Here is a 15,624-nt window from a genome sequence, read left to right as displayed (position 1 = left end):
AAAGAATGTGACCAATTTTTTCTTAAATGCTAAAATCTTTTTACATCACCTCTGATCACAGAACAACATTTATTCTAAGTGTCATCATCACTCTGGCTGTGGCTGGCTGCCATGTGGTCCGGAAAAGGGACCTGGCAAGTAAATTGGACCCTACAACATAACATAAAAAAAGACTTTTGAGGACACTGTGTGTCGTATCGTATTTTAATAGGAGTAGTATTAGTAGTTATCAAGGATGTCAACGTTTTATAGGATTATTTTTATAATCTATGTCCATATGTAACTGCGTTCTTTGCAGATCACAATCTATTGTCTACTTTTGCTGAATTCACCTTGTGCAAATGAACTAATACATTCAGACATGCTACAAATAATCATTAACACTGAACTCATCATTACTTTTCTTCATCGTTTTATTTATTACAATTCAATTGTGAGATTATGTAGAAATATTTATTTCAAAATGAAAGTCTATTACATGATGACGGATTTATTTTCCACAGTTTCTTTTTTATTGAAATGTATTTAATAACGTCTTCTTTGTTCATGTAATACTGAACACTTGTGGTTCTATTACACTGGTACTTACATAGCTCAATATCACACACATGCCATGAGGCTTTACAGTCTGGTCAATAAGCATAAGGACAAATGACAAATATCCATATCATCATACTGTGACTTGACATCATCAATTCTTTCATGAGCAAACACTAAGTGAAAATACTCTCTGCTAATATAATATTAAAAACAACAGCATTTAACCGAAATGAGTAAAATTTTAAAAAAGAAAAACAAATGGTGCAGCTGCACAGTAAATCCACAAACGTCAGACGGTGTTGTTGAACGCAGCCTCTGTTACGCTTCGCAGCGCAGCTGAATGCAGCCTCTGATTGGCCCACAGCTTGTGACTGACACCCTGCAGTGCGCTCGATTTGGGCGTCGGGATGCACCAGGCGGGCGGAGCTCTCGTTTCCCGTGCATGCGACAACGCAGACTCCGCACGTGCGGACAGAGTGATCCGCAAAACACGCGCACACAACGTTTCACCGGGGACAGAAGTCGCGCGGAGTTTAGAAGCTGTACACACTTCTGTGGCGGGAGACTTTGGATGGAGTCAAAGGGAAATAATATCGTTATTTCGATGTTTGAAACGGTGCCAACTACAGCAGAACTCCTTAATTTGCTTTGAGAAAAAAAATTGCCTTTGTTAGAGGAAAACGCGAAATGAATGATTTCGGAGTTTATGCGGTTTTTGGAGTAAACGGTCCGCCTCAAAGGCTGCTGGGGTAAGAGTAACATCACCTGCGTTAGAGCAGCTAACGTTCATGCTAACTTGTATTTCACCTCGAAACATGAATTCTCTGAGCTTTAATGTGTATACGCTACTGTGGTCACTGTGGTCATGTCTTAAACCTTTAGCTATCTAGCGTTACTGCTCGTCATTGGCGCCTCTTTAGTTTATCTGTGTTTATAGCGATGCGTACGTCGTTTATCTTGTCTGTTATTGTGGAACACACATCAGGAACGACTTGTCTATGTGTAAATAGTTTGCTGAGCTGCAAGAGACCAATATTTCACCAGTTGTACGTATTTTCAGTGCCGATGGGTCGTCCAGGGTGTGCGTTGCCGTTCCGCCAAGTGTCCACCAGGTGGTGCTGTTCAGCAGCGGGCAGTGGGGGGACAGGCTCTGCGTCAACGCGGAGCTCAATGATGCTGACCGGATCCCCATCACCATCGGCAAACTGACTCCCTATAACAAGTGGGTTCACGGTGTCAAGGCAAGAGACGCTCTGTCTGCTCAGATGCATTTGTAGCCTTTCAATGAGTATACTTTCTCCTCCAGGTGTCTGTCGTGGGAGCAGTGGGAAGAAGAGACCTGGACAGACAGTGTGACACTACATGTCTCTCTGGAGGGAGGAAACCTGGTAAACATGTTAATAAACAGACCTCTCAGCTTTAGGATTAAACAAAGTGTTTCTGGTTAAAAACCAAGTCACATTTGGAGCAGTGACCCAGGTGTCACAGTAAAACAGCAGTGTTGGTGGAGAACTTAGATGTTATCATTACTTATTAAAAAAAGGAAAGCCTAAAATCTAAAAGTTGGTTACAACCCAAGGCTTTTATTCATGGACGGAGTCACGTGTTAATGTTATTGTTTCTGCATTTGTTCCTTTTGCTCTTGTAGATGAAAGCAGATTGGTCAGAACCAGAAGTCGTCCTCGCTGTGAAGGAATACACGCCAAAGGTAATCAGATTATTACTGAAATAATCTTTTCACTAGTCAAAACCCTAAGGGAAAACAAATCTAACATTCATATTCTACATGATGGTCAGTATTTGTCAGAGGCTTTGAATTAAGTCTCAGTGTGTTTCCAACATTTTCCTACATTAGTTGTACAGACTTTCTGCACATTTGGTAGTGCAGAAAGTCTGTACAACTAATGTAGGAAATTGTTGGAAACACACTGAGACTCAAGAAAAATCAAGAGCAGAGTGAGAGTTCTCTCTTGTCTTGACTTCAGAGGGTACATCTCAAGTCTTTAAAATGATTATTCTTTGATCCTCACTCAGCCTGGAACTCTCTCTGATCCTTTTATACCAGCTCTTAAGAGTGAAGAGAGATGTTTGAGGACCAAAGATGCACAAGGCAATCTATCACAGAAGTGTTTTAACCAGTAAACACAGCTGTTTATTGAAAACCTGTTGACAATTGGACACTGCCTGCCACTTTTCAGGCTCATCTGTGCATCGTAACACAGTTAAATGTTATAGATCTGCATTCTGTTGGTCTGAATGAACCACAAGCCACTACATTTACTAGAAAGTCTTTCTACAAGATCTGTAATTCGCTACTGTGAGTAAAACCTCTGTGTGTCAAATAGAAATTGTGCTACGTACAGTGTAATAGAACCTACATAATTTACATCTGTCTAAAACATCTGTGCTAATAATTGACTTGAAGTGGTAGGACTTTGTAATGGTAACATGGATTATACTTTTAAAAATGATATTTACAAACAAAACATTGCAGATCCCAATACAAATTATCAGATTAATGTAATTATTATTATTTTGATTATTATGTATTATTATTATTACACACTATACACTTTTAGGCATAGGCAGACTGGAAAGAAATGACATGCTGTGTTGATGGTAGTAAATGTGTTTACAGACTATTATTTAGACAGTATGTACATTAGCAAATACAAATTTCAAATGAACATAAGTCACCGCAAAACCCACTGAGCAGCACACACCAGAGTATCACCTTAAAATAATGTTTCAAACTATACTAAATACTCATTGAACTCCTGTCGCCTTTAGGACACTGTGGCTCACCTCACAGCCCGAGAGCTCAACGGCAAGAGGAAGAGAGAGCGAATGGCAGATGAAGACAGTGACAGAAAAAAGGCCACAAAGACAGAAGGGGAAGAGAACACGTGTCCAAACAGTTCTCCGGAGAAGACCACACCTGTACGAAAAGGCAGAGGTCAAGCCAAAGGGGGACAGAAGCTGTTCGCCAGTGGAGATCCCACCAAGATGAAGGGAACTGGTAAGAGAGACTATAAGGAGAATGATAATTCTGTTTATTGTCCTAATGTCCTAGTGACTTAATTTTACTACCTACCAGCTGTGTAAAAAGCAATTTTTATTTATACATGTGATAAAAGATGTTTTTGGATGAAATGTGGCCAAAACAACCAGATTTGTGCGGGTGTGGACAAACAGAATAGTATTGCTTATAACAATTAGTGCTAAATACTCAGTGTGGAGGAGTGAAGCATCTCTGTGTCCTGTTTCTTCTACCAAATCTTTTCTTCAGCTAATGAAGCAGAAGAGGCGCAGGGGATTGTGGGAAGAACGCCTCCTCAGAGTGCAGCCAGGGCGAAGAGTAGGCAGGCCAAGACTCCCACACAGGCCGGTGAGTTTGTGCATACACATTACATACCATGTTGGCTGTCTTTTATCTTTACTTTTTGTCATGTTTATTCACTTGTCAGTCCCATAACTGGTACGAGGATGCTGATCTGATCGCCCACCTGAGTTCACAGAATGAAGTTTTCTGTTTGTCTGTCTCTGGCAGTGAGAAGTGTTCAGTGCAGGAATGTAACAGATGTGTGACTCACACAGGTCACGGCCTATCAAGGTGTTTGTAGGTAACAGATCCCTGGGTAACACTGTTGGCTTTATACCTGTAAAAGAACAGTTCTGATATTTCAGAAAATCTGTTAGATGAGAAACCTGTCTCTCTCTCTCTCTCTCTCATGTCTCTCCAACATATATTTAAAACTGCACCCTAGAAATCACAATAAAAAACTCTCTACCCTTGACTTGTTTTAATACCATATCAGGACCTGTATTTATCAAGCTTCTCAGAATCACTCCTAGGAATTGCATTCGAGCACACTCTCACCAAAACAGCCATCATATGTTGCATTGATGACGCATTTTCTTGTGATGTTTTTGTCAGAGATCCATCAGAATATTTTGGCACTTACGCTACAAATGCCTCCAAACCCACCTAAACAAGTGGTTTGTGCTAACACTTGTGATCCGATTGCCCAAGATGCATTGTAAAACCAAATGTAAATAAGATCACTGCAATAAGATAAAATGTTTTTGTTTTTTAAAGGCACGTTGAACATGTAGCTGTATAAATGTCTCAGTCTAATTGTCTGGTTTGTGTTAGCTGCCTTTATGTGGCATGCACTGTAACCATTTAGCTACCAAGGCATTAACCAAGGTCCAAATAGTATCTTTAAATGAGCTCCTAAGCAGTTAGGTAATCTTCAGAGCTGTCCTTTTGTTGGAGATGTAAGTGATTTTTATAATGTTGAGAAGGACCAGTTTTGAACCTCACTTTGAATCTGGTGTGAATTTGCAGCGACACTTATCTGAAATTTGAAACTCCATTGGATGTTGACATTCAGATTGTTATTCTGAGGTTGTATATGAGGCATTTTTAGGTATAATACATCTCTGGTTGTCCTGCAGTCCCACTGGTCAGCCCATCTGGACGCTGGGGTCAGACACTATGTCCCATTGATGCTCAGACAGCAATTCTTATTGGAGGACAGGGAGCCAGGATGCATTTCTGCAAAGATCCCATGTGGAAACTCTGTACAGGTCAGTCACATTACGTTTTAAAACTTAAATATTTGCAGCCAGTTGGGAACCCTATCCTCTGATGTTTATGTCATATTGAAGTGTCTCTTCTCCGCTACACAGAGGACCTGTCCTGGGTGGCTGCAGAGACCTTAGCAGAGGGTCCGACTCCTGAAGCCAGAATTGGCCACACAGCCATTTATGACCCTCACTCCAAGCGGATCTTTGTGTTCGGAGGCTCTAAGAACAAGAAATGGTTCAATGACGTTCACATCCTGGACACGCAGAGCTGGAAGTGGACCATGGTGGAGGTATGTATGTCGACTTTGTTTAAACTCCACACCTCTTTGAGGACTTGTTTTGTTTAAACCCCTCTCTACATGTCCTGCTCCGCACTTGTCTCCCGCAGGCTCAAGGTAAGGTTCCTCCTCTAGCATACCACAGCTGCAGTATGTTTCGTGGTGAACTCTTCGTGTTGGGAGGGGTGTTTCCTCGTCCAAACCCGGAGCCAGATGGTTGCAGTGACTCACTGTACATCTTCGATCCCCACCTCTCCATCTGGTACGAGCCCATTGTCACAGGAGACAAACCCTCCCCACGATCAGGGTAAGACAGCTTAATTTGAGCATCATCGCAGCAGTCAAGCTTTCACAGATCACTGATTCTCAGTGTTTGTCTTCCAGTCACTCTGCATGTGTGATGCAGGAGAGGAAGATTTACGTCTTTGGTGGATGGGACACTCCTGTATGCTACAATGACATGTACATGTTGGACCTTGGTAAGACGAACACACATGCACATACATTATCTACAGCATCTGTACATACACAGGCCTGCACATCTGTCTAACAATTTACATCAACATTTTTGTTTACTTGTTTGTTTCTAAGGTCTGATGGAGTTTTCTGCAGTCAAAACAAGTGGAAAAGCCCCCTCCCCTCGAAGGTACTCGCACATTCATGTCGTTAGCAAACCACTGATTTGTTAAATAATTTATTTTAGCAAACAAGAGGTTTGAGATTCAAAAGCTGCCATTAAATGTTTTTTGAGGAACCTGCATATATCATATAAAGAAATGCTGAGCTACTTTATGTGAGTTGCAGAACTTGTTTTTGTTTTTAAAGAATTTACATGTATACATGTGTTTTCCAGCTGGCATGGCAGTGCTGTGCTGTCAGACACAAAGTTCCTGATTCATGGAGGTTACAACGGAAACAACGCTCTCAGTGATACCTTCATCTTTGATACCGGTGAGAGGCAGCTCGCCATTACAAACTCACTTAACACATCCTAGAAAGAGGCCTGCTAGAACCTTTGTTGTCTAGCTTAGAGCTTGATAGATAGATAGATTAATAGATAGCTTTTTCCATAAGTGTCCAAAAAAAAGTAAAACTTCCTCATCTCTTTGCCCTGTTTTCATTTTCATTCATGTTTGTGTTTACTGTGAAGGATAAGACAACCAGACATCGATCATATTTAAGAAATGTTCCTTTGCCTTCTCAAAAAATACCCTCACTTCTTCAAAGTATCCCACTAGTTTTCTGTACATTGTCAGTTAATCAACTAGTGGTTTCTGCTCCCACTGTACCAAACCATTACATTATCCTACATGTTACACTTTGACTTTTACATAATTTAAGGCATGATGTGTTTCACTTTGTCGATTCAGACACCAACAGCTGGACAGAGGTGACGCTCCCTCAGCTCTCTGTCCCCAGAGCGGGGCACTCCATCATCACTATGGAGACAGCAGGTCCCCACCGTTTCTCAGAGGAGGATGAAGACGTGGATATGGACGCCGGCCCCGTCAGCAAATCGCTGCTGGTGTTTGGAGGCGGAGACAACGAGGGCAATTTTTACTCCGACCTGACGACTGTCAGTGTGGGGGAGCTGCTCTCTGCTATTTAAAGAGAGTGAGTCAGAGGTGAATCCTCACTTCCTGACTGGATGTGAAGCTATTTCAACAACCACCTTTATTATTTATATTCCTACAGTTTGTGTGCTTTTCTTTTGTGGAATGAGCCTTTTCTTCTTTTGTCTTTTAAAGTATTTGTGTTTGGAAGATCTGCGTTCAAGTTGTGTATATTTTGGATATTTTCTTGAATGCAGATTCTCAAAATTTCAACCATATTTCTCATGTAGTGCAAACTGGTATTAATAAACCTTTGCTGATTTCTAAACAACCCTTTTCAAATTGTAATAATTATTTTTTTTACATCAAAATCAGGACTGATATGTCAGACTTTCTGTACATAGTTAAACATTCTTCCTCAGGTAAATTGTATATTTTTATTCTGGAACATCAATAACTGGGGCTATCACCATTTGAAATCTGTTGCCTTTGGACAGCTGCAAGTGCATAAACTGTTTTTATGTCTATCCTCATGGTCAAAGAAATTTTGTATTTGCTGTTGTCTTCAAAATGATGTTTGTGATTTAGTATAAAAGTCTATATTCATGTTTGTGTTCTGTTCCATTTTGCACTTGGCATCTGTTTTACTTAATAAAGACATTTATTGCGGCCCTGTCTCTGATGTGTAATCTTCCACTAAATGACATTTTTGCATGTTATTCAGGTTATTACATCCCCACAAAGAAAGGAAGCAAATACACAGAAGCAAGAAGCACAGTTGGCCTCAATTTACAACATTTTCAGAATAATTAACCCATCTTTTTATTCTGACTTAAAACTAGGTAGCATCATACGGATGTGAATTAAATTAAGTTTGACACTAAGTGGAAAAGTGCATTAACATCCCAGTGGGTCCAGGAACTCTACACTAACATGAGCTAATGTCAGACTATCAGAGTAACTCTGATGTTATCTTAGCCAGAGCTAAAAGGAGACTTTTAAATAAATGATTAGCAGAATATCTTCGTTTCCACTGAAATTGCTGATAATGATGTCATGAATGATGTTTTTATTGGACTAAACAGCCAGTCTGAGATAATATGAGGTCCACACAAATCACAAAGTGCACCTTTACTTCATGTACAAACAGGCATTGTTCTTAGTGCTTCATGGTAGAACTGTCCCACTTAATACAATGAATAATATATATAATCTACTTGTTTTTTTTTTTTTTTACTTGTACGTGTGACTACTTCAAATTTTAGTCACGTCCCTGTTTATGGAATAATCACTCCTCACTGCTGTCAGTGTTATATGGGGATAAAGATTGTCATGATCATGATCTTTGTGTGTGATTAGATCTCTGCAGAGCACGGCGATGCCTGAGTGAGCTGAAACACACAGAAACTGAAGTGTATGTGTGTGGATAGTTTCTAACTGTGACCTTCTGACCTCCTCCACTTCTGCAGAAGCAGGAAAGGCAAAAGACAAAGGGGCCCTGGCAAAAGCAAGTAAACTGTCAAAGAAGAAGACAGGCAAAGTCTATTCTCTATTCTGTCTTGTTCTAGAAAACAGATGGCCAAAAATCAGATGATACTGTTTTCACTTAGTCCGTGGTATTTCCTCTGGTGATACACAGGAAAGTCTGGCTTCCTCAGAAATCCAAATAAAAAAAGAAATCAGCCTCCTCATTTCCTTTGATGACTTCTGGATATATGGATTTTTCCACTTGATTCTTTCACTGCGAATCATAAAATATGCAACGCACTTAATAGACTTCATTACTCTTGTCAGAATTACCCAGTAACATAGCTGCATTCATCTTTTTTTTATACGTTTGAAGAGTTTTCAACCCTTCAATTAATAAAGTACACATCATTGCACCTCCTGTGACTGCAGCACAGTCTGTACAGAAGCCTAATTTAGGCCTTGCTTCTTACTTCCTCACTAATTTAACCCACGCTGTGAGTCAGCACCTATCACGTTGCCAGGTTAAGCAAAGATTTTCACCCTTTCGGACTGCTAGGCCACAGATTAGGTGAAAGACATACGATCCATACACCGTGCACATTCACTCCTTTGTTTGCCCGTGTGCTCCGTGGCTCTTTGACTTAGATTGGATCGTCTCTTCACTCCACATGTTCAGTACTTGTTATTTCACCATGTTAAAAGGCAAATGTATACGTGCGCCTGCTGCAGTTAGGTAAGAGTAGCTTCTAGTGCAGCGTATGAACAGCTGGAGAGAAAAATCACTTCTTCTAATGGACTCCCTACAATATGGAGTGGGCAGTATTTGGCAGTCGTGGCCTAAGGCTCAGTCAGATGAGCTCAGATATGTTCATTTATATATTATATTGTGAATATGTTACTACTGCAGAATAACCAGCAGTACAAATGATGCATATTCTAATGGAGACGAACTGCCTGACTTGTATCAATGCACTAAAAGTCTGGTGGTGTGAATAGCTTGCCAGCCTCTACAGAGACTATTCTTGGCCTACATAGGAAAAATAACAATTATTAAAGGCTCAATCTGGCTACATACATTTGGCACCATGAAATAGGCGACTTCAGATAAAAAGGCTAGTTTTTTATTGTTCATCCAATGGGACATAAAACACAATCAAGTAGGCTGCAATTAGCAGTCTGTAGTTTACCCTCCTACTCAGTGTGTTGTTTCTTCACCAAAGCAAAGATAGATAGATAGATGGATAGATAGATAGATAGATAGATAGATAGATAGATAGATAGATAGATAGATAGATAGATAGATAGATAGATAGATAGATAGATGGATAGATAGATAGATAGATAGATAGATAGATAGATAGATAGATAGATAGGCCTCTGTAATATTTGCAGGCGTCCTGCAGATGGCGACACTTGAGCACATTTCCTCCAGCATCACACTGGACTCTGATGCAAACAGCTTAGTGCAAATCTTAAAAAATGCAGAGTCACTGAGTTCACGTGAAAAACTTTCAGCGTTATCAGTTGTGGTATTCAATCACTGTGATCCACCATCAAATTGCACATGCTCCAGGACACTGAGAACAAAAAGAGGACATATTTGTCCATGTTATTTGCTTTGGTTTGTGGGTCTACTGACATATAAGTTGCCTCACATGCCCGGTGAATAAATAAATAGACCAGTTAAGTGTTTGTCTCCAGTAACAGTGTACACACCTATGACTACACTCCCTCCATCATCAGGGATGTGATTCATGGAGAAATCCTGCCAGTTGGATGCACTCCCAGTCAACACTAACAAGCCTCTTATTCCCCCTCATTTCCTGATTTCTTTTTTATTTTTCCCACCGTGGGCTCACGTTGTTATGTGTAAATGGTGCATTTTTGGTATTATGACTGGGATTCGCACATCTGCTGACTGACAGAGTTCAGACATCCCCAACAGCAGCCATATTATCTTTGTCAGTCCATGGCTGTTGCTAAGTAACTTGAAAATGTCTCTGCCAGCTGGTCGGCATCTCATAGCCACACTCACGGATTGTACATCTTTTTTTTTTATACAGCTGTGGTGGCAACACATAACAAAGCCGGATCAGGGCATAGTTTTATAATTGGCTATGGACTTAGATAAATTATATACAAAACAGTTGGGATTGCAGAGAAGAAAATTATATTCTCCTCATAAATTCTCTGGCGTTAACAAAAGGAGGAGTTGTTTTATGGTGTATAATAGTTAAAGCGTGGGATTGCCTCTGTCAGCAAAGATTCATCCTGTCTGTCAGCAAGACACCAGCACACGCTCTGCTGATGAAAATCCTATAAACAGCATCTTTAAGTTGGACAGGAACTGGCATATACTGTCGGTAATGAGTGGGAGAAGCCATAAAACCGGCTGCACCTGATATTTGCTCTGATGTGCTCCGAGTTGTTCGACATGACACCATGAGTCTGGAATATGTGTAAAAATCCTCTGATGTATGAAGAAAAAAAGGCTGCGTATGCCAGGTGAATGGATATGAGGGTATGACTCCACAGTAGAAATATCTGTCAGCTCCTGCAGATCACGTGTTTCACCGGCAGAACTGGAGTTTCCAGAGACACGGAAAGAGGAAAAAGAGTGTGTGCACACAAATGTGTGTATGTGGAACTAATTGCAAGAGACAAACAGATGCTTTGTTGGAGATTGTAGCCTCTCTGAAAGGCTACAGACACTGAGCGCCTTTATTGATCCTACTGGGGATGTTGGTTTTCTCCACCCATGGGCCCCTGGAATCACCATTTTCTCCCCCGTAGCTACAGCAATAGCCTACTACACAAGACACAACCTCTCTGGGAAACTGTTGGTCATTCCCATGTAACATTTAAAGTTGTATAGTCCAACAAGTTTAACTGCATCTACAAACAATGTACCTCTATGAAACAGGCCACAAGTTTAAGTAACACTGCAGGAGCCAGGTGATGTTGTGTGTTAGTGATGTCAATTTGCAAGCAAATGATCAAAAGCAACTCCTACACAAGTGGCCTCCGGGTTCTGGGGGTTTAGCTTCAGTGAGACAGTCTACATCTAACATCAGGAACATGCTGCAGCTGTGAAGACGTCCTGCAGCAGTGTTTGGTGCAGACCAATGAAATGCGGGACGTTTCCCTGGAAAACCCTGAGTCCCTGGAGAGACTGCACCTGCTCGTCACCAACCTGGGAGAAAAGCCTTTTCAGTAACAGGTCGGAAAGAGTCGAGTGGAGCCGAACAAAGAGCGAGCCATCTCCCTCCCGAGTCCTCCTCTTTCGTGGTGCAAGCAGCCATGTTGCTGTGAGCTTGTTCCGGTATCAGGACAGGATCGTGCGCATAGACTGCATTCGGGCGCAGCTCCTCGTCTCTCTCCCCCTGTCGCCCGTGACACGCAGCTCCGAACAACAAACCCCGGTTCACCGGTAATAATGGATTTTACAACTTGATGATTGCTCCTTCCGTCGGCTGGTCGCGGGAATATTAGCAGTCGGTGTTCCGACAGGACGAAGTGGTGAATCGCCACACTGCAGTGCAGCAGCGGTGAACGACCTCCTTCCAGTCACGCAACACAAGGAAGAGCGCCGGTGATTTCCGTGGATTTTGAGTTTTGTGGGCTGCTCTGTGGCAGTCACCGCCGCTGTGGCCGCTGGAGGAGAAGCTAACTAGCTAGCTTTGCTTCGAAAGAAACGCCGAATTGGCTAGCTACATGGGCTAATATCGGCCAGCCAGATAGCTAGCACAACACATAAATTCGTATTTCTCACCTGCCATGTGCGCATTTTACACGGCGCTGCTTTTATTTTTCGGATACCAAACCCTCGATATATCACTGGGAACATTTTGAATAGTTTTGCGTGAGTTGGGAAGGTCGAGACCTCGCCGGGACTAACTTTGGCCTGAAAGTTTGTAGACCTCAGACCTGGTTTCAGCCCTGAAAGGAAACATCTCTGCCACTAAACAGAAAGATAAGTGACGACGCTGCGTTGTGAAAACGACGCTGGATAAACATTTGTCGTAGATTTCGACGACAGCCGGAGCCTCCTCAGACGACACTTAGCTACCTACAGGTTAGCATGCTAGCCACCTAATTGAACCTCGTCTTGATAAGTACAACCATTGCCCAACTTTTCTTCAGGCCAGCTCCAGCAGTCAACTGCCAATAACGTCGCACCATCACGTCGATATTTCTCCGGTCGCCACCAGAACTGATCAGTGATATTTGGGAACTGGATGTTTTCACATTCAGTCCGAAGCTAAAGACGATATTTGGGTTTTCCTGTTTTGTGCTTGTTGACAAACATGGGACGTGCGATTGCTGCTAGCTAGTTCTAGCTAGCTGGCTAATTCGGCTAGCCGCTGATGTGGGATTCAACTTGTTGATTCACAGGCTATCTGTCGTGCTGCTAGCTGGCTAGCACTGGACATCTGTTGGAAATCGCCCTCTGCCACCAGCTACCCGGGTTTTAAATGCACAATAGACCCTGAAGAATTGGTTTTGTTCCACTGCTCCTTTCCCTCAACGCTCTTCAAAAATGTCAACCAGGACTCCATTGGTGCAAGTCATAGAAAATTCGGCTGGGCCGGTAAGATGTTTCTCTAAAACTCTTCTCTAAGCCCCACATTTGCTTGATTTGAGAAATGTTCACAGCCGTGATGTGAGGCTCTGTTTGGCTTTACTGGGTTTCTGGTTGTCTCTTTGCTTTGCTTCGCTTCTGAGTCTGTTGTCTTTGCTTCACAGCAGTGATTCATCAGCTTGCCTACGCACTCGCACTGGATTTCCCACTCCTTGCAGGATAAGAGAACAAATTTAGGTTTCTGTTCAGCCTGTGTGTTAGGACATGTCCTCCTCCTGACTTTTGACCACTTTGACCTATTGCTATACGGACAGCCCTGTCAGCCACGTGGATAATATGTACTTAACAGTACAGAAGCCACTTCCCCCCATATCACCTTCATACATTAATGTCTAGTTATTGTACACTAGTGAGGAAGAAGTTTTCATGTTGCTATCAAAAATTAAAATCAAATATTGAAATCAATCTAGTTGTATTGGTTATGAAGTTATATTTTTCAAAGTGGAAAGAAGATAGACTATAACTGAAGACTTCTACGAAATGTATACTTGACTTGCACAACTATTGTGCCTCTCTGGACAGATGGTCTATTTAAATTACTGCAAAGTTATAGTTTTAAGTCTGCTGTTGGAAAGCAGCAGCCTTGGTGGCTGTTTAATAACATCAATGTGTTTTAATTATTTTCTAATTTTTGGTGCAAATACAAACTTGGGGCAAACACTGTGTGTAGTTCTGTGATTAATCTATTAAATGTACACAGAGGTCCTGAACAGACAGATGTCAACCTAAATTCTGATGTATTTTCTGTCTCTTAGACATCCTTAGTTGCAGTGGTGATTTCTGTGTGCAGGGACTAAAACTCCTGGGCCTACCCAGAGGCAGGAAGGCTTCTAAACAAACTATAAATACTATCTTCATTAATACATGTGTCAAAATACTTCTGTAAGACGGAGACTTAGCTTTAGGTTTCCATTCAGTTACTAGAGACATGCTTTTGCGGTGTCCTCAGTAGTTTAAAAGATAAAGAAAGCCCTTGTGTGTGTTCTGTAATTCATTATTAGAAGGCTGAATCAAACCCCATGCTTCCAATATTATAGTATGTGTCTTAACCCTGTGGGCAGCTTTATCTTTGGATTCATTGTAATTATGAAGAAGACACACATGCTCACATGAAAACCAGTATAGTTTCAAGACCATCTTCAATTGCTTGGGCAGCTGTTGACAAGCATCATGTGGTGTGCCTGTCTTTGAATGCAAAATAGCCGGTGAGTGTGGAAAATTTTGTACGTCTCCGTGTTGACATTGTACCCAGTAGATGATGTCTACTGGGTACAAGCTAAATCCATGTTTGTATTTGTATACTTGTATTCTGAGAATATCTATAGGTAGATTAATGTAGCTGGAGTGACAGGTTGCTAAGTGGTTGGTTAGAAGTTTTGATAAGTGCAAACATATAAATAGAGTCAACTCCAAAAGAAACCTTGGTTAAAAGCATTCTGAACGTGTCTTTTTTTATTCTATCGCAACAACTACACTCCTTGTTAAACAGTTTTCTACCAGAAACATTTTAAGCCCATCCCAGGTGTGTAAATGCCAGCACTTTGACCAACCAGACTGCAGATCAGCTCTTATCAGCCAGTAGGTAGAGACTTGGTGGAGGAGACTCAAAGGTTGGAAAATTGAGTCTGGTTTTGCATGTAATACAAATAAAGTGCTGACGGAAGTTATCTGTTGATACCATGATCTCACTGTATGTGTGTCTGTGCGTATGCACATGCTGGCTTGTCTCACACAATGGATTACTGCTTTTATTAGAAAAGAAAACAGATCAACAGCTGAACTGGTATGTAAGTAGATAGCGTAGGTGTAGGCAAAAACAAAATACACATACAGTGAGACATTCATATTCTTGCATGGCTACACCCTTACCTGGAACAGAGGTCAGAAACAGTACAGATGATTATGTAAGTCATCCACTAATCCAACTAATGCTCAGAGAGCCCCTGTTTCCAGTGGATTTTAAGGTTAATATTATAGTTAAAGTTTTGTGTGCTCTGAACATATTGTAACATGCAGTTGTACAAACACATTAATATTCACCTTCAAACTTAACAGACTTCCCCATTGAGTTCAATGAAACCACTGTCACTGTGGATGTTCTTGGCAACAAAACAGTAGCCCATCAAAAAAAGTTAGACCTGCCTTTGCTTTTGCCTCAGCACAGTGAAATATTATCCAACAAGACACTGAATCAACCAATTCAATGTTCGCAAGTGTATCTGTCTAATAAAATACCATGTAGTGTGTAGCATTATGCCACAAGCCACATGAAGATGGAAGGCAGATACGCTGCTGCAGTAACTTTTCACAGTTGTACACTCGAGCTCACATAAGTATACAACTGAAGTGCATTATCTTGATGATTAATTATCCTATAACTGAACTTCCCAGTAGGCCCTGTTTGTGTACTGTTTAGCAGCATGTCTGTAATAACATAGTCCTTTGTGATGTTGTGCTGTAGTGTTGTGGCTGGTCTGAATGGGACTTTACTCATCCCACATCTAGGGAGGCTTTAGGGGTAGGAGAAAAAAGTTTGGGGTCATGGCAA

General features: G+C 41.4%; 2 protein-coding genes across 14 annotated transcripts in view; both read left to right on the top strand.

The window, feature by feature from the left end:
• Nucleotides 1–1,071: 1,071 nt before the first annotated feature.
• On the top strand, nucleotides 1,072–7,633 carry krcp (kelch repeat-containing protein). The gene is made up of 13 exons (XM_026352368.1): nucleotides 1,072–1,289; nucleotides 1,601–1,762; nucleotides 1,847–1,928; nucleotides 2,189–2,248; nucleotides 3,331–3,559; nucleotides 3,830–3,928; nucleotides 5,002–5,133; nucleotides 5,236–5,423; nucleotides 5,522–5,718; nucleotides 5,796–5,890; nucleotides 6,003–6,057; nucleotides 6,265–6,362; nucleotides 6,782–7,633. The coding sequence occupies exons 1-13, from the start codon at nucleotides 1,228–1,230 to the stop codon at nucleotides 7,018–7,020; spliced, it is 1,698 nt and encodes a 565-aa protein (XP_026208153.1). The 5' UTR covers nucleotides 1,072–1,227; the 3' UTR covers nucleotides 7,021–7,633.
• A 3,919-nt stretch (nucleotides 7,634–11,552) lies between these two features.
• mark2b (MAP/microtubule affinity-regulating kinase 2b) overlaps nucleotides 11,553–15,624 on the top strand; it is a 46,482-nt gene continuing 42,410 nt past the window's right edge. For 3 of the 13 annotated variants that reach the window (XM_026352932.1, XM_026352929.1, XM_026352926.1), the window contains exon 1: nucleotides 11,554–13,025. In XM_026352932.1, coding sequence (XP_026208717.1) covers nucleotides 12,975–13,025 — 51 coding nt within the window. In that variant the 5' untranslated portion in view covers nucleotides 11,554–12,974. Of the gene's footprint in view, nucleotides 13,026–15,624 lie in introns of all 13 variants that reach the window. The other 10 variants (XM_026352933.1, XM_026352935.1, XM_026352931.1 and 7 more) reach the window with 8 other exon arrangements.

Source organism: Anabas testudineus, chromosome 18 (assembly GCF_900324465.2).
Source record: "Anabas testudineus chromosome 18, fAnaTes1.2, whole genome shotgun sequence".
Lineage (NCBI taxonomy): Eukaryota > Metazoa > Chordata > Actinopteri > Anabantiformes > Anabantidae > Anabas > Anabas testudineus.
This window is presented reverse-complemented; position numbering and strand designations above follow the sequence as displayed.